Source organism: Oncorhynchus keta, chromosome 34 (assembly GCF_023373465.1).
Source record: "Oncorhynchus keta strain PuntledgeMale-10-30-2019 chromosome 34, Oket_V2, whole genome shotgun sequence".
NCBI classification, from domain to species: domain Eukaryota; kingdom Metazoa; phylum Chordata; class Actinopteri; order Salmoniformes; family Salmonidae; genus Oncorhynchus; species Oncorhynchus keta.
Genome location: NC_068454.1, coordinates 9,860,197 through 9,885,573, shown reverse-complemented (window position 1 = coordinate 9,885,573; position 25,377 = coordinate 9,860,197). Strand labels below are relative to the sequence as shown.

General features: G+C 41.8%; 2 protein-coding genes across 3 annotated transcripts in view; both read left to right on the top strand.

Moving 5' to 3' along the window:
- The window catches only part of LOC118366717 (PTB domain-containing engulfment adapter protein 1-like), a 157,755-nt gene that overhangs the window by 28,147 nt on the left and 104,231 nt on the right, over nucleotides 1-25,377 (top strand). The gene's annotated exons all lie outside the window — the stretch shown is intronic.
- Nucleotides 2,135-3,783, top strand: LOC127914854 (uncharacterized). Its single transcript, XM_052492604.1, has 5 exons — nucleotides 2,135-2,202; nucleotides 2,417-2,483; nucleotides 2,690-2,889; nucleotides 2,992-3,173; nucleotides 3,224-3,783. Exons 1-5 carry the CDS (start codon nucleotides 2,135-2,137, stop codon nucleotides 3,685-3,687), a joined length of 981 nt encoding a protein of 326 aa, XP_052348564.1. The 3' UTR covers nucleotides 3,688-3,783.

The following is a 25,377-nucleotide window of genomic DNA, read 5'->3' as shown; positions in this document are numbered from 1 at the left end:
ATGGCCTGATTATGTCCGTGGAAGATGGACATAATCGCCTTCAGAAGTTTCCCGTGGTGACTAATTGAACAGCGACTTGCAATCAAAGTTGTCACTCAACAAATTGGATGCAGTCTATCACAGTGCCATCCATTTTGTCACCAAAGCCCCATATACTACCCACCACTGCGACCTGTACGCTCTCGTTGGTTGGCCCTCGCTTAGCAGCACCCACCCGTAGCACGCGCTCCAGCAGGTATATCTCACTGGTCACCCCCAAAGCCAATTCCTGCTTTGGTTGCCTTTCCTTCCAGTTCTCTGCTGCCAATGACTGGAACGAACTGCAAAAATCACTGAAGCTGGAGACACATATCTCCCTCATTAGCTTTAAGCACCAGCTGTCAGAGCAGCTCACAGATCACTGCACCTGTACATAGCCCATCTATCTACCTACCTCATTCCCATACAGTATTTATTTATTTACCTTGCTCCTTTGCACCCCAGTATCTCTACTTGCACATTCATCTTCTGCACATCTACCATTCCAGTGTTTAATTGCTATATTGTAATTACTTCGCCACCAGGGCCTATTTATTGCCTTACCTCCCTTATCTTACATTATTTGCACTCACTGTATATAGACTTTTTCTTTTCTTTTTTCTACTCTATTATTGACTGTATGTTTTGTTTATTCCATGTGTAACTGTGTTTTTGTATGTGTCTAATTGCTATGCTTTATCTTGGCCAGGTCGCAGTTGCAAATGAGAACTTGTTCTCAACTAGCCTACCTGGTTAAAGGTGAAATGAAAAAAAAAGAAAATCTTACATTTGTCACAAGTCACGTACTATACGAAGACAAACATGTCCTTTGCTTTATCATTAGCGTAATGCGTGTCATTAGAAGCAGCAGGAAATGCCAACCTCGCCCCCTCGACTATAAAGACAGTGAATCATACTTCTAAATCAATATTAGAATGCATGAGCATGATGGAGTTTTTCAATAATATTATGACCCACAATGTAATGTTGTCCTATTTCTTTAGGGTTTATTCTTAGATAGATAAATGCATTTAGGTCAACCAATTGGTGCACTAGTGCATGTTTTTGAATTTTATTTTAGAATTGTATTAGGATCGCCATTAGCTGACGCCATAACGTCAGTGAACCTTCCTGGTGTCCAACACAGAACTAACAAGATATTACAAACAATTACAATTTACATTAAGACATTATTAAGATTTAACAAGTAGACATTACAGACAGTTTATAAATACCTGACAGGTAATACATTTAACATTCAGTAGATGTTCTATAGTACCTGTCTAGTCATATGGTCCTTCACATTAGATGTTCTGTAGTATCTGTCCAGTCATATTGTCCTTGACATTAGATGTTCTATAGTACCTGTCTAGTCATATTGTCCTTGACATTAGATGTTCTATATTATCTGTCCAGTCATATTGTCCTTGACATTAGATGTTCTATATTATCTGTCCAGTCATATTGTCCTTGACATTAGATGTTCTATATTATCTGTCTAGTCATATTGTCCTTGACATTAGATGTTCTATATTATCTGTCTAGTCATATTGTCCTTGACATTAGATGTTCTATATTATCTGTCTAGTCATATGGTCCTTGACATTAGATGTTCTATATTATCTGTCCAGTCATATTGTCCTTGACATTAGATGTTCTATATTATCTGTCTAGTCATATTGTCCTTGACATTAGATGTTCTATATTATCTGTCTAGTCATATTGTCCTTGACATTAGATGTTCTATATTATCTGTCCAGTCATATTGTCCTTGACATTAGATGTTCTATATTATCTGTCCAGTCATATTGTCCTTGACATTAGATGTTCTATATTATCTGTCTAGTCATATTGTCCTTGACATTAGATGTTCTATATTATCTGTCCAGTCATATTGTCCTTGACATTAGATGTTCTATAGTATCTGTCCAGTGATATGGTCCTCCACGTGTACTTTTAGGTGCCTTTTGGCAAACTCCAAGTGGGCTTTCATGTGCCTTTTACTGAGGAGTGGCTTCCGTCTGGCCGCTCTACCATAAAGACCTAATTGTTGGAGTGCTGCAGAGATGGTTGTCCTTCTGGAAGGTTCTCCCATCTCCACAGAAGAACTGAGGCAATGGAAAGATGTGGGGTGATGAAAGAGAGCCATGCCACCACCACTCAGTGCAGCCAGAAGAGGAAGAGGTGCCAGCTCTACCCACCACTCAGAGCAGCCAGAAGAGGAAGAGGTGCCAGCTCTACCCACCACTCAGAGGAGCCAGGGCCAGAAGAGGAAGAGGTGCCAGCTCTACCCACCACTCAGAGGAGCCAGGGCCAGAAGAGGAAGAGGTGCCAGCTCTACCCACCACTCAGAGCAGCCATAAGAGGAAGAGGTGCCAGCTCTACCCACCACTCAAAGAGCCAGAAGAGGAAGTGGTGCCAGCTCTACCCACCACTCAGAGGAGCCAGGGCCAGAAGAGGAAGAGGTGCCAGCTCTACCCACCACTCAGAGGAGCCAGGGCCAGAAGAGAAGGGCCAGAAGAGGAGAGGTTCTACCCACCACTCTCCAGGGCCAGAAGAGGAAGAGGTGCCAGCTCTACCCACCATCAGAGCAGCCAAAGAGGAAGAGGTGCCATCCCCAAAGAGAGCCATGCTCACCCACCACTCAGAGCCAGGGCCAGAAGAGGAAGAGGTGCCAGCTCTACCCACCACTCAGAGGAGCCAGGGCCAGAAGAGGAAGAGGTGCCAGCTCTACCCACCACTCAGAGGAGCCAGGGCCAGAAGAGGAAGAGGTGCCAGCTCTACCCACCACTCAGAGGAGCCAGGGCCAGAAGAGGAAGAGGTGCCAGCTCTACCCACCACTCAGAGGAGCCAGGGCCAGAAGAGGAAGAGGTGCCAGCTCTACCCCCACCACTCAGAGGAGCCAGGGCCAGAAGAGGAAGAGGTGCCAGCTCTACCCACCACTCAGAGGAGCCAGGGCCAGAAGAGGAAGAGGTGCCAGCTCTACCCACCACTCAGAGGAGCCATAAGAGGAAGAGGTGCCAGCTCTACCCACCACGCAGAGGAGCCAGAAGAGGAAGAGGTGCCAGCTCTACCCACCACGCAGAGGAGCCAGAAGAGGAAGCGGTGCCAGCTCTACCCACCACTCAGAGGAGCCAGGGCCAGAAGAGGAAGAGGTGCCAGCTCTACCCACCACGCAGAGGAGCCAGGGCCAGCAGAGGAAGAGGTGCCAGCTCTACCCACCACTCAGAGGAGCCAGGGCCAGAAGAGGAAGAGGTGCCAGCTCTACCCACCACTCAGAGGAGCCAGGGCCAGAAGAGGAAGAGGTGCCAGCTCTACCCACCACTCAGAGGAGCCAGGGCCAGAAGAGGAAGAGGTGCCAGCTCTACCCACCACTCAGAGGAGCCAGGGCCAGAAGAGGAAGAGGTGCCAGCTCTACCCACCACTCAGAGGAGCCAGGGCCAGAAGAGGAAGAGGTGCCAGCTCTACCCACCACTCAGAGGAGCCAGGGCCAGAAGAGGAAGAGGTGCCAGCTCTACCCAAGCGCAAAGGATAGAGAAGTCAGCTGCTGGTGTTCTCAGTGCAACACACCCGTCTGCAAAGAGCACTTGTCACATGCTTGTGGTTTGTAACAAATGCATGGACGAAGACAGCATAAGTAAACATCACACACATGCTTGTGGTTTGTAACAAATGCATGGACGAAGACAGCATAAGTAAACATCACACACATGCAAACTTTGTTCCTTTTAGTGTTCATGTTTTCTAAATTCACATTTGTTAGTGTTGCCATTTATATTAATGATGAACTTTTGGATGATCAAATAAATGTTTTGAAATATTATGAAACATATTTAAGGTGTTTTTATTTTGTTATTCACACTGAAAGGTTGAATGTGAAACTTTGATTGTAAGAAATATATGGTCATAATTTCAATAGGTGTTATGAATTTTCATATTATTTTATCATTGAAATGTGTATCAAACTGTTAAACAGCGACTAAAAACATTTCAAACAAGAAAATCATTTTTGAAAGGTCCAAATCATCACTAAAAATCATCATGTTCCACAAAATGGATAATATTTTAGACCCATTTAAAAAAACAGAAATGACATTATCGGGTCATTTTGACCCGGCATATGCATTCTTGGGGCGCCATGTTTACTATGCATCCTAGGGTCATTAAACTTGACTAAACTTGTCAAATCGATTTTTCTATAGACTACCGATATTGTTTCTTCTCTCTCATTATTAGTCCCCTGGTTACTTTAAGTTGTTAGGCTATTCAAATAACTTTTAGAGATGGAACTCTATTATGTTCATTGTTTGATAGGGAGAAAGCCATGCATAAAATGATGAACCGTAGCCTTCGGTTATATTCATATCCCATCGAATGGAGAGAGAAGGGAATATAGACTACGCTTTTTAAAACAGCTAGACAGAGAGAAGGGAATATACTACGTTTTTTTAAAACAGCTAGACAGAGAGAAGGGAATATAGACTACGTTTTTTTAAAACAGCTAGACAGAGAGAAGGGAATATAGACTACGCTTTTTAAAACAGCTAGACAGAGAGAAGGGAATATAGACTACGTTTTTTTAAAACAGCTAGACAGAGAGAAGGGAATATAGACTACGTTTTTTTAAAACAGCTAGACAGAGAGAAGGGAATATAGACTACGTTTTTTAAAACAGCTAGACAGAGAGAAGGGAATATAGACTACGTTTTTTAAAAACAACTAGACAGAGAGAAGGGAATATAGACTATGTTTTTTAAAAACAGCTCGACAGAGAGAAGGGAATATAGACGACGTTTTTTAAAAACAGCTAGACAGAGAGAAGGGAATATAGACTAAGTTTTTTAAAAACAGCTAGACAGAGAGAAGGGAATATAGACTACGTTTTTTAAAAACAGCTAGACAGAGAGAAGGGAATTCTACGTTTTTAAAACAGCTAGACAGAGAGAAGGGAATATTCGTTTTTTAAAAACAACTAGACAGAGAGAAGGGAATATAGACTGACATGAATATGACTACGTTTTTAAAAAATAGACAGAGAGAAGGGAATATAGACTAAGTTTTTTAAAAACAGCTAGACAGAGAGAAGGGAATATAGACTACGTTTTTTAAAAACAGCTAGACATTCCTTGTGATTCACACATTGTGACATGTTGCGTTCAATCACTTAGCTAATTTTAAGCCTGGATCTTTATTACTTGAATGTGTATTGAACTCGTCCTCATTAACATGGCATCTTGTCTCTTCTCTTTCGTCATACAGTGTTTGCCCAATTGGCTTTGTGTCTGTTATCATCATTGATTCTCTCTATTGATGTACTGTAATAAAAAGTAGACCCACTGTATTGAATCATTTGCATTTATATGTGACCCGTTTCAGGAAGCTAAGGAGTATGTCGCACGTCACTACTTCACAGGAGAGACATTTGAACACTTTTTTTAGGCAGAAATTCCTTCTGGAACATGTGAACTTCCATGTGCCTTTACAACAAACTTGTATGCCATCTGCAAATATGAAGAAATACATAAAAATACAAGCCTAGTTGGTTTAGCTACGGAAAAAGACAGGTCTATAACATGAGCTCTTGGTATATGTAGATAATCCTTTCTACTACAGCTTTTTTGAAGATTGCATGAAGAACTGCAAAGGTGTTGCTACTGCTCACAACTGAATTTAACAGGCGCTATCAACAAAGATCACTGGAAATAGTTGTGATGGACTACTTTCTCAAAGACAATTGTGCCATGCTGACTCTCTCTCTCTGACTCTTAAAATGAATCAGACGATGAGGAAGTCCCTGATTTAGGTAAAAACATTTTCATTGAACCAGACATTGTAAAGTCTTCCGATGACAGTGATGGTGAAGAAATACATATTTTAATCGGTGGAATGCCCGGTGAAAATAGAGTATGATTGCAAATGCGGTGAGAGTTGGATTTCTGAGTTAGATGACCATTCTAAACCATTTTTCCCAGTCTGAGCTTGTTTTTTTTCCAGAGTTCCCAGTTGCCTTGAACGCACTGAAGTCGGTAGTCGGAGATTTCCGAGTTCCCAGTACCTAGTTCCCAGTTGCCTTGAACTCACTGAAGTCGGTAGTCTGAGATTTCCGAGTTCCCAGTACCTAGTTCCCAGTTGCCTTGAACGCACTGAAGTCGGTAGTCGGAGATTTCCGAGTTCCCAGTACCTAGTTCCCAGTTGCCTTGAACGCACTGAAGTCGGTAGTCGGAGATTTCCGAGTTCCCAGTACCTAGTTCCCAGTTGTTTTCAACGCTGCATTATATGTTTCTAATTTAGTCAGAAAGTTGTTTTCATTGGAAGTTAAAGTGTATTGTTAGCTAGCTAACTAACGTTAGCTGGCTGGCTCGCTAGCTAACTTTACATGTATGAGCTGTGTAATAATATTATCAGAAAGCTATTTTCATTGCTAGTTATCGCCTAACATTGAACCTAGCTGGTTAGCTTTAGCTACCTGCAATTTCATGCATGGTGTATGGTAGTATGGGTTGGGATTATGGCTCTAAACAAAAGACTCCACTAAGCTAGTAACCATTTCACTGTATCTTTTACACTTAGATTTGATTTGATAAAGTTTGTGTTTACCAGAGACAGTAATATGAAGAACAACATGACTTACACCAAAGTCAGATTGGTGTATTTTTACTTCTACTTTTTGCTAAAACTTTCACCACTTTTAGTCTTAATCGTAGGTTGTTTACTACACTACCTTACTATGTTTAACACATGGCCTCAGACCTAAATCCTTAAAGAGATGGGTGGGGCTAAGGCTTAAGAGGGTGTCAACGATGCCGAATGTGTGTAGACAAAGAAGAGCTCTCCAGTAGGTGTACCAAAGCATTCACTGGCCATTTTCTCAAAGGTGGGGCTACCTCTTGATCAACTTTAAAGGCAGAATTACTTTCCCATTGTTCCTCAGCTGTAGTGTTGATATACAATTTTCTAGCTCTGAGTCTCTACATTTATCCAATGTAAAAATCACAATTTCAAATGTTTCTACATGGGACCGAATCAAGGTGGTGGGGCACATATTCTCTGTATCTAAACTATGGTATCAAATAGCATAATTTCAGGTTGCATGGAATAATGAGCTGGCACATTTAAATCCAATTCCTTCTCAAATTTTATATTCAACTTGAAGCATAAACAGAGTAAATCTTTAGGGAAAATTCTTTGTGCGAGTATGAGTGACACATTTTTTATAGATAAGTGAGCTCAAATCCCACTGCTTCCTGACATTTTATTAGGCGTGAAGTCACTGCATATTTGTCAGACTTCAAACGTCAGACTTCAAAAGATATTAACATTTTGTTTTTCACCTCTTACAAAGACTGGGTACAGCGACTATAAAGAGAAGTATTTGCATTCTGTCCTGAAATGTACTCTTTTGGGTGGGGGGGCATTCGAGAACATTGCATGTCTAGGAAGAAACCTGAAAACCAATTCCTTCAAATGTCCTTCAAATGTCATCTAAAGGCTCTTCAGACTATGGACAGTGAGGGTCAGTTTTCTCGGAGAGGGTCAGAGAAGGTATTGACTTAGTGGTGTCGTGAGTTGTTGCCTGTTTGGGCCTTCTCCAAGATACATTGTTCTCCTGCTCAGACTCTCTTCACGCTGTGGTTGATTACAAAAGGCCCCTCGCCTCCGGGCTCCAGGATACCATTTGCACAGCGCGGATGTGGACGCTCTTTGCTCTCCAAGCTTCTCCAAGCTTCCAGTAAATGGTAGCTTGGGATACATCAACATATGACAATGGAGGATGGCGTCTGACTTTTCCAAAAGCTTGTCAGATTACTCTTCTCTGTATCGTAGCCATATAACAGGCTTCTCTTAGGCTGTATGCAAGACAAACCATGGGAGATGGACAAAATCGCCTTCAGAAGTTTCCCATGGTGACTAATTGAACAGCGACTTGCAATCAAAGGTTGTCACAGATCTTATTACAGTTTGCCATGGTAGAAGACTTGCTCAACAGACATGCAAACATGGACATTTTTGTTTACTTTACCATCTTGTTTGTGTTCCCCCATCTAAGTGCCCCAGAACAGGCAGAACATGTCATAGGTCATGTACTATACGAAGCCAAACATGTCCTTTGCTTTGTCATTAGCGTAATGCGTGTCATTAGAAGCAGCAGGAAATGCCAACCTCGCCCCCTCGACTATAAAGACAGTGAATCATACTTCTAAATCAATATTAGAATGCATGAGCATGATGGAGTTTTTCAATAATATTATGACCCACAATGTAATGTTGTCCTATTTCTTTAGGGTTTATTCTTAGATAGATAAATGCATTTAGGTCAACCAATTGGTGCACTATTGCATGTTTTTGAATTTTATTTTAGAATTGTATTACGATCGCCATTAGCTGACGCCATAACGTCAGTGAACCTTCCTGGTGTCCAACACAGAACTAACAAGATATTACAAACAATTACAATTTACATTAAGACATTATTAAGATTTAACAAGTAGACATTACAGACAGTTTATAAATACCTGACAGGTAATACATTTAACATTCAGTAGATGTTCGATAGTGCCTGACTAGTCATATGGTCCTTCACATTAGATGTTCTGTAGTATCTGTCCAGTCATATTGTCCTTCACGATATTATTTTAATGTTTTCTTGAGGTAGATGTACTTTTTGCTTGAGAAATGTGAGTTGGTAAATAATTCCATTCAGTGATGGCTCTGTATAAAACTGTAGATTTGAGGAGATTGGTCCTTTGTCTAGGTGGTATCAGGTGGTATTTCCTTCACATGGTGATGTTTGTTCTGTATCAAATCAAATCAAAGTTTATTTGTCAGTCATATGAAATGTACAGGCTCTAACCAATGGTTCCAAAAAAAAATGTATGTGTGTGTGTGTGTGTGTGTGTGTGTGTGTGTGTGTGTGTGTGTGTGTGTGTGTGTGTGTGTGTGTGTGTGTGTGTGTGTGTGTGTGTGTGTGTGTGTGTGTGTGTGTGTGTGTGTGTGTGTATTATTTTAATGTTAATACAACAGTAGAAAGACATTTTGAGGTACAGATGTCAGGCTTTTGTAGTATGTACATGTAGGTATAGTTAAAGTGACTATGCATATAAGACAAACAGAGAGTAGCAGCAGCGTAAAAGAGGGGTTGGGGGAGGGGGAGGGGCACACAATGCCAATAGTCCGGGTAACCATAGGTTACCTGTTAAAGTCTTATGGCTTGGGGGTAAAAACTTTGAAGTCTTTGAGACTTGGTCCTTTGCCATCGGTAGTAGGTGAACAGTCTATGACTGGGGTGCCCATTTTTATTCTGCACTGTCTGGTTTGGTGGTGATACCCCAGTTTGTACTGCTAGTATCAAATCAAATCAAAGTGATGCATTCAGGATGCTCTCAATGTTGCAGCTGTAGAATCTTTTGAGGATCTCAGGACCCATGCCAAATCTTTTTAGTTTCCTGAGGGGGAATAGGCTTTGTCATGCCCTCTTCACGACTGTCTTGGTGTGTTTGGACCATTCTAGTTTGTTGTTGATGTGGACACCAAGGAATTTGAAGCTCTCAACCTGCTCCATTACAGACAAGTCGATGAGAATGGGGACATGCTCAGTTCTCCTTTTCCTGTAGTCCACAATCATCTCCTTAGTCTTGGTTACATTGAGGGATAGGTTGTTATTCTGGCACCACCCGGCCAGGTCTCTGACCTCCTCCCCATAGGCTGTCTCGTCGTTGTCGGTGATCAGGCCTACCACTGTTGTGTCGTCAGCAAACTTAATGACGGTGTCGGAGTCGTGCCTGGCCATGCAGTCCGTGGGTGAAGAGGGAGTACAGGAGGGGACTGAGCACACACCCCTGGGGAGCTCCACTGTTGAGGATCAGCGTGGCAGATGTGTTGCTCCCTACCCTCACCACCTGGGGGTGGCCTGTCAGGAAGTCCAGGATCCAGTTGCAGAGGGAGGTGTTTAGTCCCAGGATCCTTAGGGTTTCTGGGATAATGGTGTTGATGTGAGCCATTACTAGCCTTTCAAAGCACTTCATGGCTACGGACGTGATGGCTACGGGTCTGTAGTCATTTAGGCAGGGATGCCATGAGAGATTCTGATGCATTTGGTTGACATTCATTCAGGTAGTGCAATGAAGAGCTAATCTGGCAGCCTTGTTTTTAGAGCGCTTTTAAAAATCAAATCAAAGTCTATTGGTTGTGTATACTGATTTGCAGATGTTATCGCAGGTGCAGCGGAATATAGTTCGACCTCCCTTCAGTGACTAAATGCTGCACAATACACACATAATCCATAAAATAATCAAAATCAGTTATATAGGATGAGCCATGACTAGAATACAGTATATACATATAAAGTGGGGGTATGTTTACATTAATAAAGTGACCAGTGTTCAATGGAGGGGCACAGTCTTTAAGCTGCAAGAGTACCGGGTGGTCCGGGTAACTATAACGCCCTATTAGGATTGCTATAGAATGTTGGTTATGTATATATTACCCAAGAATGTCCGTTATTCCAGGGGACGATTCGGAAGGAATTAGTAGTGTCTCCATAATGTTTAAATTGGGGATATTTCAGTCATCTGCCGTAGAAGACGTCCGAACTGCCCCCCCAGCCTTCAGATGTGAGCTAAATAACGTACTTGCACTTGATATGCATTTGTTGGCTATGAATGAGAACGTGAACTTGTCATTTCCAAACATTTAGCTCAGTTGTATGCTGCTTTGCTATCGATTAACAGAAAGGGTTGCATTAAATATGCGCAATCTTTTTTTAGTGATGCCGATGTTCAATTAATTTCTCACACAACGTATTAACAAAAGCATTCACCTTGAAGGTTGATACATACAGGCCCTTCATATATAGGCTATGTATATAGGCTATGAGCAGCACTTTGTTCAATTTATCAATGTTTTATTCCATTCTTGCTCAAACCGCAAGCAACACCTGTCAAACTCTGACATTTCTCTCAATACACAGGGATGTCGATTGGCACGGGACTAGTATTATCAGAGGACTTTTGAGTGTGCCAAAGTGTAAAAATTACTGACATGGCAGATTCGGACAGGACTAAAATTACAGATGTGGTGTTTTGTGCTCGTACACATAATGACTTTACCAGACCTCCCACAGTAAAACTAATCCCGTCCGAATAGGGTTTAAGGTTCAGGGTAGGGTATTGGGTGGAGGCTGGCTAGTGATGACTGTTTAACACTCTAATGGAATCTGTTTCTCAGTCTCTCTGTACCATCTTTGATGGACCTTTACTGTGTCCACCTTTTAGATGGTAGAAGGGTGAACAAACCATGGCTCGGGTGGCTGAGGTCCTGATGGTTTTGGCCTTCCTGTGACACCAGATACACTCACCGCACCATCCTCTGGAGAGCATTGCGGTTGTTAATGGTACAATTGCTGTACAGCCCGACAGGATTGCTGATACAGCCCGACATGATGCTCTCAATAGAGCATCAGAAGAAGTTTGTGAGGGTCTTGGGGCCCAAGCCAAAGTTCTTCAGCATCCTGAGGTTGTCTAAATGACAACAATAACTGTCTAAATGACTATCTCCCCATAGCACTCATATCTGTAGCCATTAAATTTTTTGAAAGGCGGGTCATGGCTCGCATCAACACCATCTTCTCAGACACCCTGGATCCACTTCAATTTGCATACCGTCCAAACAGATACAAAGATGACGCAATCTCTATTGTACTACATACGGCCCATTGCCACTTGGACAGCTACAGTACCAGTAAAAAGTTTGGACACACCTACTCATTCCAATTTTCTTTAACTTGTTAGGGCAGTGGTCCCGTGTTGGGAACATATATCAGCGGAAATTTCAAGTGCGCCACATATCGTTTTTGATAAAACTCAAACTTTCATTAAAATGGACATACAATATACTGAATTAAAGCTACACACGTTGTGAATCTATCTACCAAGTCAGATTTGTAAAATGCTTTTCGGCGAAAGCATGAGAAGCTATTATCTGATACCATGCACCCTCAAAATACTGCAACGTCACCTAACACGACAGATTTTGCGTTAGCCGGCGCAAACCAAAAACGCTGAAATAAAATATAAAACATTCATTAACTTTGACGAGCTTCTTTCTTGGCACTCCTAGATGTCCCATAAACATAATTTAGGGTCTTTTTTTCGATTAAATCGGTCCATATATAGCCTAGATATCGATCTAAGAATACTGTGTGATAAACGGAAAAAAATAGTGTTTCATAACGTAACGTCATTTTTTAAAATTCAAAAAGTCGACGATAAACTTTCACAAAACACTTCAAAATACTTTTGTAATGCAACTTTAGGTATTAGTACACGTTAATACGCGATAAAATTCATCAGGAGGCGATGTAAATTATTTAGCTGTCCGTGTATAAAACATGTCCGAATAGAGCTTGATCAAAACATCCGGTCGGAGACCGGAGGGAAGGAGTTCCCCTGATTCGGTTAGACCAAGAATCAATTGCGAATCAAATGACAAGACTCTAGACAACGTGTGGAAGCTGTAGGCACTGCAACCTCGGCCTACTTTAATTCGGTTCACTTTGAACAATTCTTTGAAGTCGCGGATGGATATTTTTTTCCATTTTCAGTGATCATATTTTCATGCAGTTTTCGATGAAACGCACGTTCTGTTATAGTCACAGCCGTGATTTAACCAGTTTTAGAAACGGCTGAGTGTTTCCTATCCACACATACTAATCATATGCATATACTATATTCCTGGCATGAATAGCAGGGCGCTGAAATGTTGCCCGATTTTTAACAAAAAGCTGCGAAAAGCTGCTTAAATTCTCGACTTCAGTTACTATTTTCTACATTGTAGAATAATAGTGAAGACATCAAAACTATGAAATAACACATATCCATGTAATCATGTAGTAACCAAAAAAGTGTTAAACAAATCAAAATATATTTTATATATCACCGACTCAGGGTAGCCTAGTGGTTAGAGCGTTGGACTCGTAACCGAAAGGTTGCAAGTTCATATCCCTGAGCTGACAAGGTACAAATCTGTCGTTCTACCCTTGAACAGGCAGTTACCGCACTGTTCCTAGGCCGTCATTGCGAAAATAATTTGTTCTTAACTGACTTGCCTAGTTAAATAAAATAGAATGAATTTCAAATAACTGTTAAAAGTTTAGTCAATCTGGAGAATTTCATGAACCTTGAAAGTTTCTTCAAGTGCAGTTGCAAAAACCATCAAGCGCTATGATGAAACTGAAAATGAAACTCTCATGAGGACTGCCACAGGAAAGGAAGACCCAGAGTTACCTCTGTTGCAGAGGATAAGTTCATTAGAGCTACCAGCCTCAGAAATTGCAGCCCAAATAAATGCTTCACGACTTCAAGTAATAGACACATCTCAACATCAGCTGTTCAGAGGTGACTGCGTGAATCAAGCCTTCATGGTCAGATTGCTGCAAAGGAACCACTACTAAAGCACTACTAAGAAGAAGAGACTTGCTTGGGCCAAGACATGAGACCCGTTGGCCTGATGAGAACAAATTTTAAATTTTTGGTTCCATCAGCCGTGTCTTTGTGAGATGCAGAGTAGGTGAACGAATGATCTCTGCATGTGTGGTTCCTACCATGAAGCATGGAGGATGAGGTGTTATCGTGTGGGGCTGTTTGGCTGGTGACACTGATTTATTTCGAATTCAAAGCACACTTAACCAGCATGGCTACCACAGCATTCTGCAGCAATACGCCATCCCATCTGGTTTGAGCTTAGTGGGACTATCATTTTTTTTTCAACAGGACAATGACAACACACCCTCTTGGCTATGTAAGGGATATTTGACCAAGAAGGAGGTGGATGGAGTGCTGACCTGGCCTCCACAACCACATGACCTCAACCCAATTGAGATGGTTTGGGATGAGTTGGACCGCAGAGTTAAGGAAAAGAAACCAACAAGCTCTCAGCATATGTGGGAACTCCTTCAAGGCTGTTGAAAAGCATTCCAGTTGAAGCTGGTAGAGAGAACGCCAAGAGTTGTGCAAAGTTGTCATCAAGGCAAATGGTAGCTACTTTGAAGAATAGAAAATATAAAATATATTTAGATTTGTTTAACACTTTTTTGGTTACTACATGATTTCATGTGTTATTTCATAGTTTTGATGTCTTCACTATTATTCGACAATGTAGAAAATAGTATAAATAAATAAAAACCCTTGAATGAGTAGGGTTAGGGTTAGGGTTAACCTCTGACTGGTACAGTACGTGAGAATGCTGTTCACTGACTATAGCTCAGCGTTCAACCTGTAAGTGAACGATCTGATTGGTAGTGTCATAACTCGGGTCAGTTTACATACAGAGAAAAAAGCTTTTTTTTTCAGTATTCAAATCCCCCCCCCATCTAAAAAATATTTCCCTGTTTTCATCAGATATCTTATCCAACATTTTCACAGCTTACATCAAGCTATTTCACCGCAGCAGCCAACTAGTATCAGTTTTGAATGTGATAAAGGCACATGTATTCATAGCTTCTATTTCACCCAGTATTAAATCATTGCGTTGTTTGGCTGGAATGTGACTCTGGACATAAACTGCAACTCCACCTCCATATATATTCCTGTGCCAGGAATAGATCCATTGTATCCCTGTATTGAGATCTCTGCATCCTCAAATGAAGAGTCCAAATGAGTCTCTGATATTGCTAATACGTCAATGTTATTTTGCCTGCACTAAAAATAATATTTAAATCATTTCTATTCCTTAAACTGAATATATTCAAATGAGCAATCAACAGACCTTTTCTTTGGGGGGTTTAGAGTATTTGATTGCCCAAGCATGAATCAGCTGTGTGAATCTGAGAGATTCTCAGCCAGTGTGTGTGTAGGCGACATTGCTAACAGAACATTTTCAAACGTAGGCCCTTGTAAATCACATTTTTGCACAACAGCATTGTTGTTATTTATTCCCCCTTGACTCAGAGATAGCTCCAGTCTGTCTGAGGGACAGGGTGAAATGGTTGTCTGATTGACCAACTCAAGGTCTGTGAGGAAATCCAGTGTGTAATTGTTGCGCTAACAGTCTGGGAGTTAGCTCTTTGTGCAGGGGAAAGATACAGACCTGGACGTTTCCTCCTCTGACATTGTGCTCAGCCAAGCCTTAGCTGACAGTCTCTGTGGCCAGACGTCACCCTGGCTGAGATGGCATTAATATGGAGTTGGTCCCCCCTTTGCTGCTATAACATCCTTCTGAGAAGGCTTTCCACTAAATGTTGGAACATTGCTGCTGGGACATGCTTCCATTCAGCCACAAGAGCATTAGTGAGGTCGGCACTGTGATTGGGCGATTAGACCTGGCTCGCAGTCGGCGTTCCAGTTCATTCCAAAGGTGTTTGTTGGGGTTGAGGTCAGGGCTCTGTGCAGGCCAATCAAGTTCTTTCACACCGATCTCGACACACCATTTCTGTATGGACCTCAATTTGTGCATGGGGGCATTGTCATGCTGAAACAGGAAAAGGCATTCCTCAAACTGTTGCCACAATGTCGGAAGCACAAAATTGTCTAGAATGTCATTGTATGATGTACCGTTAAGATTTCCTTTCACTGGAACTAAGGGGCCGAGCCCAAACCATGAATTACAGCCCAAGACCATTATTCCTCCTCCACCAAACTTTACAGTTGCCACTATGCAGTCGGGCAGGTAGCATTCTCCTGGCATCTGCCAAACCCAAATTCGTCCGTCGGACTGCCAGATGGTGAACCGGGATTTAACACTCCAGAGAACACGTTTCCACTGCTCCAGAGTCCAATGGTGGATAGCTTTACACCACTCCGGTCAAAGCTTGGCATTGTGCATGGTGATCTTAGGTTTGTGTGCGGCTGCTCAGCCATGGAAACCCATTTCATGAAGTTCTCTACGAACAGTTCTTGTGCTGATGTTGCTTGTAGAGGCAGTTTGTAATTCATTAGTCTGCAAACGAGGACAGGCAATTTGTATGCGCTTCAGCACTCGCCTGTCCCTTTTTGTGAGCTTGTGTGGCCTACCACCTCACGGCTGAGCCTTAGAAATTTGCCGAACTGACTTGTTGAAAATGTGGCATCCTATGATGGTGCTATTTTGAAAGTCACTGAGCTGTTCTGTACGGGCCATACTACTTCCAATGTTTGACTATGTAGATTGCATGGCTGTGTGCTTGATTTTAAACACCTGACAACACCGAATCCACTAATTTGAAACGATGTTCACATACTTTTAGTGGAGACAATGAAGACCAGTGAAAGCATGCAGCGAATTGTGCAACAGGGTTATAGCCCACAGTACCTGTTCTCCCTTCATCAATGGCCCTATTTTATCCTTCACCCTCATAAGCTTTCAATGACCTGCTAGCCTTTCGCATTTCACTTTCTCTTTCTCTGTTTCAATACAGGATGTAATAATTAATCCCCTTAAATCACTGAAATTAACTTGAAAGATCTGTGGCATTATCTGATGATCCAACATCAAATTAGCCACCTGGGGCACCCGATGCCCATGGACACATCACCTCCGGCCCTGATGCCCATGGACACATCACCTCCGGCCCTGATGCCCATGGACACATCACCTCCGGCCCTGATGCCCATGGACACATCACCTCCGGCCCTGATGCTCATGGACACATCACCTCGGGCCCTGATGCCCATGGACACATCACCTCCGGCCCTGATGCTCAGGGACACACAATGTCCCACCCAGTTATATGTCATCACCGATGCCTATGATAGCAGGTTGCTATGGAAATGATAAACAGCTGCTAAATTGGCATCAACATAGATGATATAGCAAGATAGTTCAGTTAATTTATCATCAAACACAAGGAAAATAGCTTGAAAAAGATAAGGCAAACACAGGGTAGCAATAGAGAATTAATGCTATATAAGTTATGTGTACTTATGTACTGGGTCACTTTTTTTGACATCTTCACCTTGAGAGGTTTGAGATTGTTACAAGTTTTTCCATTTATATTTTGCGGTTGGACTCGTTGGGCTCACTGGTTGGTGTCACCTCTTTAGTCAGTCGGTGTTTCACCTGTGCTCCAGTTGGCATGGACTCATTGGGCGTTGGTGTCATCTCGTTAGTCAGTAGGTGTTTCACCTGTGCTCCAGTTGGCATGGACTCATTGGGCGTTGGTGGTATCTCGTTAGTCAGTAGGTGTTTCACCGGTGCTCCAGTTGGCATGGACTCATTGGGCGTTGGTGTCATCTCGTTAGTCAGTAGGTGTTTCACCTGTGCTCCAGTTGGCATGGACTCATTGGGCGTTGGTGTCATCTCGTTAGTCAGTAGGTGTTTCACCTGTGCTCCAGTTGGCATGGACTCATTGGGCGTTGGTGGTATCTCGTTAGTCAGTAGGTGTTTCACCTGTGCTCCAGTTGGCATGGACTCATTGGGCGTTGGTGTCATCTCGTTAGTCAGTAGGTGTTTCACCTGTGCTCCAGTTGGCATGGACTCATTGGGCGTTGGTGTCATCTCGTCATCTCTTTAGTCAGTAGGTGTTTCACCTGTGCTCCAGTTGGCATGGACTCATTGGGCGTTGGTGTCATCTCGTTAGTCAGTAGGTGTTTCACCTGTGCTCCAGTTGGCATGGACTCATTGGGCGTTGGTGTCATCTCGTTAGTCAGTAGGTGTTTCACCTGTGCTCCAGTTGGCATGGACTCATTGGGCGTTGGTGTCATCTCGTTAGTCAGTAGGTGTTTCACCTGTGCTCCAGTTGGCATGGACTCATTGGGCGTTGGTGTCATCTCGTTAGTCAGTAGGTGTTTCACCTGTGCTCCAGTTGGCATGGACTCATTGGGCGTTGGTGTCATCTCGTTAGTCAGTCATGAGTGATGTTGAAAGAACTGCACCACTGTAGCTTGGCTCCTTTAAGTTGAATAAGCTTTTCTGTCTTGTATCTCCTTGGTTTTGGTTTGCTCCACTTATTTTTTGACTCCGTATTGTCTGGTGTGTTTTTTATTTTTATTTTGGTTTGCCCTGTAAAATGAGTGGGCACTCATGGTGGGTGTCTTAAGTCACACTTTCTTGTTGCTAGTCAACTTTCAGTGGACACCCCCATGAATTTCTTTGAGAATCCCTCCAAGAGCCACACTTGTTTCCTTTTGGTTGTTGTTAGTGACTTTTGGTTGTTCCCCCTTCTGTTTGAGCGACACTTTCTTGTTTCTTGTTGGGCAATGTAACAAGATGTTGCAGTCTGAAATTGGCTTCTCAATGGGTTCTTTGGCGAGTATTGCATCTTTGTGGGGAACGGCAAAGAAGGAATGCTCAGGGACATATAATTCACTGCCAATTTAGTTTGTAAATCCACCCCAGGGTGCTATCTCTGCCAGACTGATCTATGACAACAGAGACTGTCAGCTAAGGCTTGCCTGAACACAATCTCTGAGGAGGAACCTTCCAGGTCTGTATCTAGCACCTGCACAAAGTGCTAATTCCTAGACCTAGACTGTTAGCGCCACAATAAGACACTGGATTTCCTCACAGTCCATGAGGTGGTCGATGCAATCAGACAACCAACCAACCAACTAACAGCAGCTGTGTCGTCAACAGTGTTGAGGGTAATACGTAAGAAAAATGACTCGTTACTTTTTAAAACCGAGTAATATAATTATAGGGGCGGCAGGGAGCCTAGTGGTTAGAGCTTTGGGCTAGTAACCGAAAGGTTGCAAGTTTGAATCCCCGAGCTGACAAGGTACAAATCTGTCGTTCTGCCCCTGAACAGGCAGTTAACCCACTGTTCCTAGGCTGTCATTGAAAATAAGAATTTGTTCTTAACTGACATGCCTAATTAAATAAAGGTAAAATACAAAAAATAGGTATTTTAGCAAGTAACCTGTCGTTACATTCAGAATCATATCTCTACTCTGCGTGTGTTTCCATGGTCCAATCTCAACTGATTTCCTCATTTAGTTCTTGAGCGAGTGGAAAAAGATGTTTGGAAAAATGTCATTACAGCTGCTGTCCATAACAATGTATAGAGGGTGCACTTCTGAACTTTGACATCGATCGCTTCTGTGATAGCAAAGCCTGTAGAGCGCATCACTGTCTAGTGGCAAGTGTGCTGTCTATACATCTCTATGGGTCCATCTATGTGCGGTCCAACCAGAAATGTTGACTCAAGAGGAAGATTTTGAATGAAAAGGTAGCACATTTGTATCGATATTTGTCTTACAGTATACAGTACATTCGGAAAGTATTCAGACTCCTTCACTTTTTCCACATTTTGTTACGTTACAGCCTTATTCTAAAATTGATTAAATTATTTTAAACAGGTTTTTTTAAATGTTGGCAAATTTATTTTAAAAAACAACAATTTTGTTATTTACATAAATATTCAGAGCCTTTACTATGAGACTGCATCCTGTTTCCATTGATCATCCTTGAGATGTTTCTACAACTTGATTGGAGTTCACCTTTGGTAAATTCAATTGATTGGACATGATTTGGAAATGCACACCTGTCCATATAAGGTCCCACAGATGACAGTGCATGTCAGAACAAAAACCAAGCCGTGAGGTTGAGGGAATTGTCTGTAGGACTCGTGTCGAGGCACAGATCTGGGGAAGGGTAACAAAAGACTTCTGCAGCATTGAAGGTCCCCAAGAACACAGTGGCCTCCATCATTCATAAATGGACAAAGGTTGGAACAACCAAGACGGGGAGATAAACAAGAACCCGATGGTCACTCTGACAGAGCTCCAGAGTTCCTCTGTGGAGACAGGAGAACCTTCCGGAAGGACAACCATCTCTGCAGCACTCCATCAATCAGGCCTTTATGTTAGAGTGGCCAGACGAAAGCCACTCTTTTGTAAAAGGCACATTACAGTCCACTTGGAATTTGTCACAAGGCACCTAAAGGACTCTCAGACTATGAGAAACAAGATGTTCTTGTTTGATGAAACCAAGACTGAACTCTTTGGCCTGAATGCCAAGCATCACATCTGGAGGAAACAAGGCACCGCTCATCACCTGACCAATACCATCCCTACAGTGAAGCATGGTCATGGAAGAATCACTCTGGGGGGAAATTCTTCAGCAGCAGGGACTGGGTGATTTGTCAGGATCGAAGGAAAGATGAACGGAACAACGTACAGAGAGATCCTTGATAAAAAACCTGCTCCGGAGCGCTCAGGACCTCAGACTGGGGTGAAGGTTCACCTTCCAACAGGATAACAACCCTAAGCACACAGCCAAGACAACACGGGAGTGGCTTCGGGACAAGTATTTGAATGTCCTTGAGTTGCCCAGCCACAGACTTGACCCCGATCAACATCTCTTGAGAGACCTAAAAATAGCTGTGCAGTGTGTCGTGGTAATTTCCTGTATTAATAAACATTGAGAGAGCAAACCACACACAAGTCAGAGTATATTATAAAGTCCATCTTTAATTATATATGAGCTTCACCATAGCCTTGTGACTCTCCGATCAATTCAGTGTCTATAAATGAATTCTCTGAGAGTGCTTACAAAACAGTTCTTAGTATTATTTACAGCCAAGACACACCCATCTCAACTCACATGACGAAACACAGATCTTAGGAACATTACAAAGGAAGACTTTACTTGAGAGAGGAGTATCCCATAGCCAGACAACATTAGCTATAAATTATCGTTCAGTTTGCTCTCTTAGACAAGGTTATAATATTGTTCTTGGTACCACTTAGGACCAAAACATTACCTCATCCAATGGCATATATCAATTGTCAATTCTAGATACTTCCTTCTCAAATACACCCCCTCCTGGACAAGCTCACCGAGACAGTGAGCCTCTTAGGTCATATACTAGATCAAGATAAGGGCAACCTCAGAGGGGACATACAATAGTTACAGACACATTCCCATAAGAAGACAAGCCTCCATTCTGTCCTCCTCCCCTTCTGATATTCTTCATAGCATCACATGGTTTAACAGATATATTGACATATGAAGACAAGCCTGACCTCTCCCCTCTCTGGGCCCCTGGTGACTAAGCCCTGGGAGAAGAGAGAGGAAAATGCAACTGCCAACAGTATTATCCAAAAGAAAACATCCTAATGACAAATATCTCACATAAGCATTATTATGTAAATAAAACATCTTATTTATCAATGTTACCTAACTAATTCTGATTCAGCCACGACAAGTGACGCTCCCTATCCAACCTGACAGAGCTTGAGAGGATCTGCAGAGAAGAATGGGAGAAACTCCCCAAATACAGGTGTAAAGGGTCGATGTGCAGCAGGTGGGACGGAGTCAGGCACAGGACACAGAGGATGAGTAATAACAGACGACAACAAAATAAATTCCACACAGGGAAAACAAACCAGCTCACAAAATAGTAGCGACTACTTAACACAGAACAAACATGCACAAAACCATGTGGGAACCAGAGGGTTAAATAGGGAATAACTAATAATGTAATGGAAACCAGGTGTGTACAATAAAGACAAAACAAATGGACAATGAAACGTAAATCGGTGGCAGCTGGAAAACCGGTGACGCTGACCGCCGAACGTTGCCCGAACAAGGAGGGGCACCAACTTCGGCGGAAGTTGTGACAACAGTTGTACCAAACTTGTAGCTTCATACCCAAGAAGACTCGACGATGTAATCGTTGCCAAAGATTCTTCAACAAAATACTGATTAAAGGGTCTGAATACATGTGATATTTTTTTAAATATATAAATTTGCAAAAATCTATAAACATATTTTTGCTTTGTCATTATGGAGTATTGTGTGTAGATTCATACGTTTTAGAATAATTCTATATCTTCTGCAACAAAACGTGGAAAAGGTCAAGGGGTCTGAATACTTTCCGAATGCACTGTGTATATATACTGTATTTTGAGATCTGGCTGCGGACCCAGTTTGAGAACTCTGAACTGGTGTGTGTGTGTGTGTGTTCAGAGAAAGCCCCCATAGACATTGTTCTGGGTTTGTCCTAGGCTGACTGCAGTACAAACCATATTTTCATCATTTACTGACAGCTATTGGATTGACAGTGAAGCTCAATTACGAAGTGTTTACTGATAAATGTGTTGCTGTTAGGATAGTTACCATTTGTTCTGTGAAGTACCAGTAATGTGTAGCTGTTAGGATAGTTACCATTTGTTCTGTGAAGTACCAGTAATGTGTAGCTGTTTGGATAGTTACAATTTGTTCTGTGAAGTACCAGTAATGTGTAGCTGTTTGGATAGTTACAATTTGTTCTGTGGAGTACCAGAAATGTGTAGCTGTTTGGATAGTTACCATTTGTTCTGTGAAGTACCAGTAATGTGTAGCTGTTTGGATAGTTACCATTTGTTCTGTGGAGTACCAGTAATGTGTAGCTGTTTGGATAGTTACCATTTGTTCTGTGGAGTACCAGTAATGTGTAGCTGTTTGGATAGTTACCATTTGTTCTGTGAAGTACCAGAAATGTGTAGCTGTTTGGATAGTTACCATTTGTTCTGTGGAGTACCAGAAATGTGTAGCTGTTTGGATAGTTACCATTTGTTCTGTGGAGTACCAGTAATGTGTAGCTGTTTGGATAGTTACAATTTGTTCTGTGAAGTACCAGAAATGTGTAGCTGTTTGGATAGTTACCATTTGTTCTGTGGAGTACCAGAAATGTGTAGCTGTTTGGATAGTTACCATTTGTTCTGTGAAGTACCAGAAATGTGTAGCTGTTTGGATAGTTACCATTTGTTCTGTGAAGTACCAGAAATGTGTAGCTGTTTGGATAGTTACCATTTGTTCTGTGAAGTACCAGTAATGTGTAGCTGTTTGGATAGTTACAATTTGTTCTGTGAAGTACCAGTAATGTGTAGCTGTTTGGATAGTTACCATTTGTTCTGTGGAGTACCAGTAATGTGTAGCTGTTTGGATAGTTACCATTTGTTCTGTGGAGTACCAGTAATGTGTAGCTGTTTGGATAGTTACAATTTGTTCTGTGAAGTACCAGTAATGTGTAGCTGTTTGGATAGTTACCATTTGTTCTGTGGAGTACCAGTAATGTGTAGCTGTTTGGATAGTTACAATTTGTTCTGTGAAGTACCAGAAATGTGTAGCTGTTTGGATAGTTACCATTTGTTCTGTGAAGTACCAGTAATGTGTAGCTGTTTGGATAGTTACCATTTGTTCTGTGAAGTACCAGTAATGTGTAGCTGTTTGGATAGTTACAATTTGTTCTGTGAAGTACCAGTAATGTGTAGCTGTTTAGATAGTTACCATTTGTTCTGTGAAGTACCAGTAATGTGTAGCTGTTTGGATAGTTACCATTTGTTCTGTGGAGTACCAGTAATGTGTAGCTGTTTGGATAGTTACAATTTGTTCTGTGGAGTACCAGTAATGTGTAGCTGTTTGGATAGTTACCATTTGTTCTGTGAAGTACCAGTAATGTGTAGCTGTTTGGATAGTTACCATTTGTTCTGTGAAGTACCAGTAATGTGTAGCTGTTTGGATAGTTACCATTTGTTCTGTGAAGTACCAGTAATGTGTAGCTGTTTGGATAGTTACCATTTGTTCTGTGAAGTACCAGTAATGTGTAGCTGTTTGGATAGTTACAATTTGTTCTGTGAAGTACCAGTAATGTGTAGCTGTTTGGATAGTTACCATTTGTTCTGTGAAGTACCAGTAATGACCCATTATTCCTACGTCATTTCCTAGGAAATATTAGATGAAACGGGTAACAGTACCCGTCAAATAAAGTGCTACCCATGTTCTCATACAGTGCCCAACTAGGACGAAAGCTTTGTGATCCATTCATATCCCCTCTTGCTGTTGAATAACCGCTTCGTTTTGCCTATGAATGAAGCTGCATTGATTCAGCTGCAAGGCTGAGGGCCTCTTTTCAAGCCTTTTCTATGAGATATGGTCTGCAGAAGGTTATGACTTAATTGAAGAGGGCCTTTAAGGCTAAACGTTCATAACCTCCAAAGGCTATCTTAACAGTGGAGGTTATGCTGATAAGATCATTTATGATGATTATATGCACACTTGGGCCTAAACAATGCACATCATTTTAACTTGAATAATTGATCATGTTCGTTTGGTATTTGGTATTTTATTATGGGGTCCACACAAAACACGAAACATGACATAATACAGAATGTTAATAGGCAATTACAGTTTAACCTTATTAAAGGCTTCCTCCTGTTTTCTTCTCATCTCAAACTACCTCAGTCCTTGCATAATGTATGTTGGTATATCAACACAACAGATCTATGTCGTATATGTTGCGTCTTTCTGTGATGTTTATTGCAAACATGTCTCATACGTCTTTCTGTGATGTTTATTGCAAACATGTCTCATACGTCTTTCTGTGATGTTTATTGTAAACATGTCTCACACGTCTTTCTGTGATGTTTATTGCAAACATGTCTCATACGTCTTTCTGTGATGTTTATTGCAAACATGTCTCATACGTCTTTCTGTGATGTTTATTGCAAACATGTCTCATACGTCTTTCTGTGATGTTTATTGCAAACATGTCTCATACGTCTTTCTGTGATGTTTATTGCAAACATGTCTCACACGTCTTTCTGTGATGTTTATTGCAAACATGTCTCATACGTCTTTCTGTGATGTTTATTGCAAACATGTCTCATACGTCTTTCTGTGATGTTTATTGCAAACATGTCTCACACGTCTTTCTCACAAGAGGTACGTTGTTTGATGAATTGAACAGATACCATTAGAGTGTTAAACAGTCATCACTAGCCAGCCTCCACCCAATACCCTACCCTGAACCTTAAACCCTATTCGGACGGGATTAGTTTTACTGTGGGAGGTCTGGTAAACTCAGTATGTGTACGAGCACAAAACACCACATCTGTAATTTTAGTCCTGTCCAAATCTGCCATGTCAGTCATTTTTACACTTTGGCACACTCAAAAGTCCTCTGATAATACTAGTCCCGTGCGAATCGACATCCCTGTGTATTGAGAGAAATGTCAGCGTTTGACAGGTGTTGCTTGCGGTTTGAGCAAGAATGGAATAAAACATTGATAAATTGAACAAAGTGCTGCTCATAGCCTATATACATAGCCTATATATGAAGGGCCTGTATGTATCAACCTTCAAGGTGAATGCTTTTGTTAATACGTTGTGTGAGAAATTAATTGAACATCGGCATCACTAAAAAAAGATTGCGCATATTTAATGCAACCCTTTCTGTTAATCGATAGCAAAGCAGCATACAACTGAGCTAAATGTTTGGAAATGACAAGTTCACGTTCTCATTCATAGCCAAAAAATGCATATCAAGTGCAAGTACGTTATTTAGCTCACATCTGAAGGCTGGGGGGCAGTTCGGACGTCTTCTACGGCAGATGACTGAAATATCCCCAATTTAAACATTATGGAGACACTACTAATTCCTTCCGAATCAAACCCTGGAATAACGGA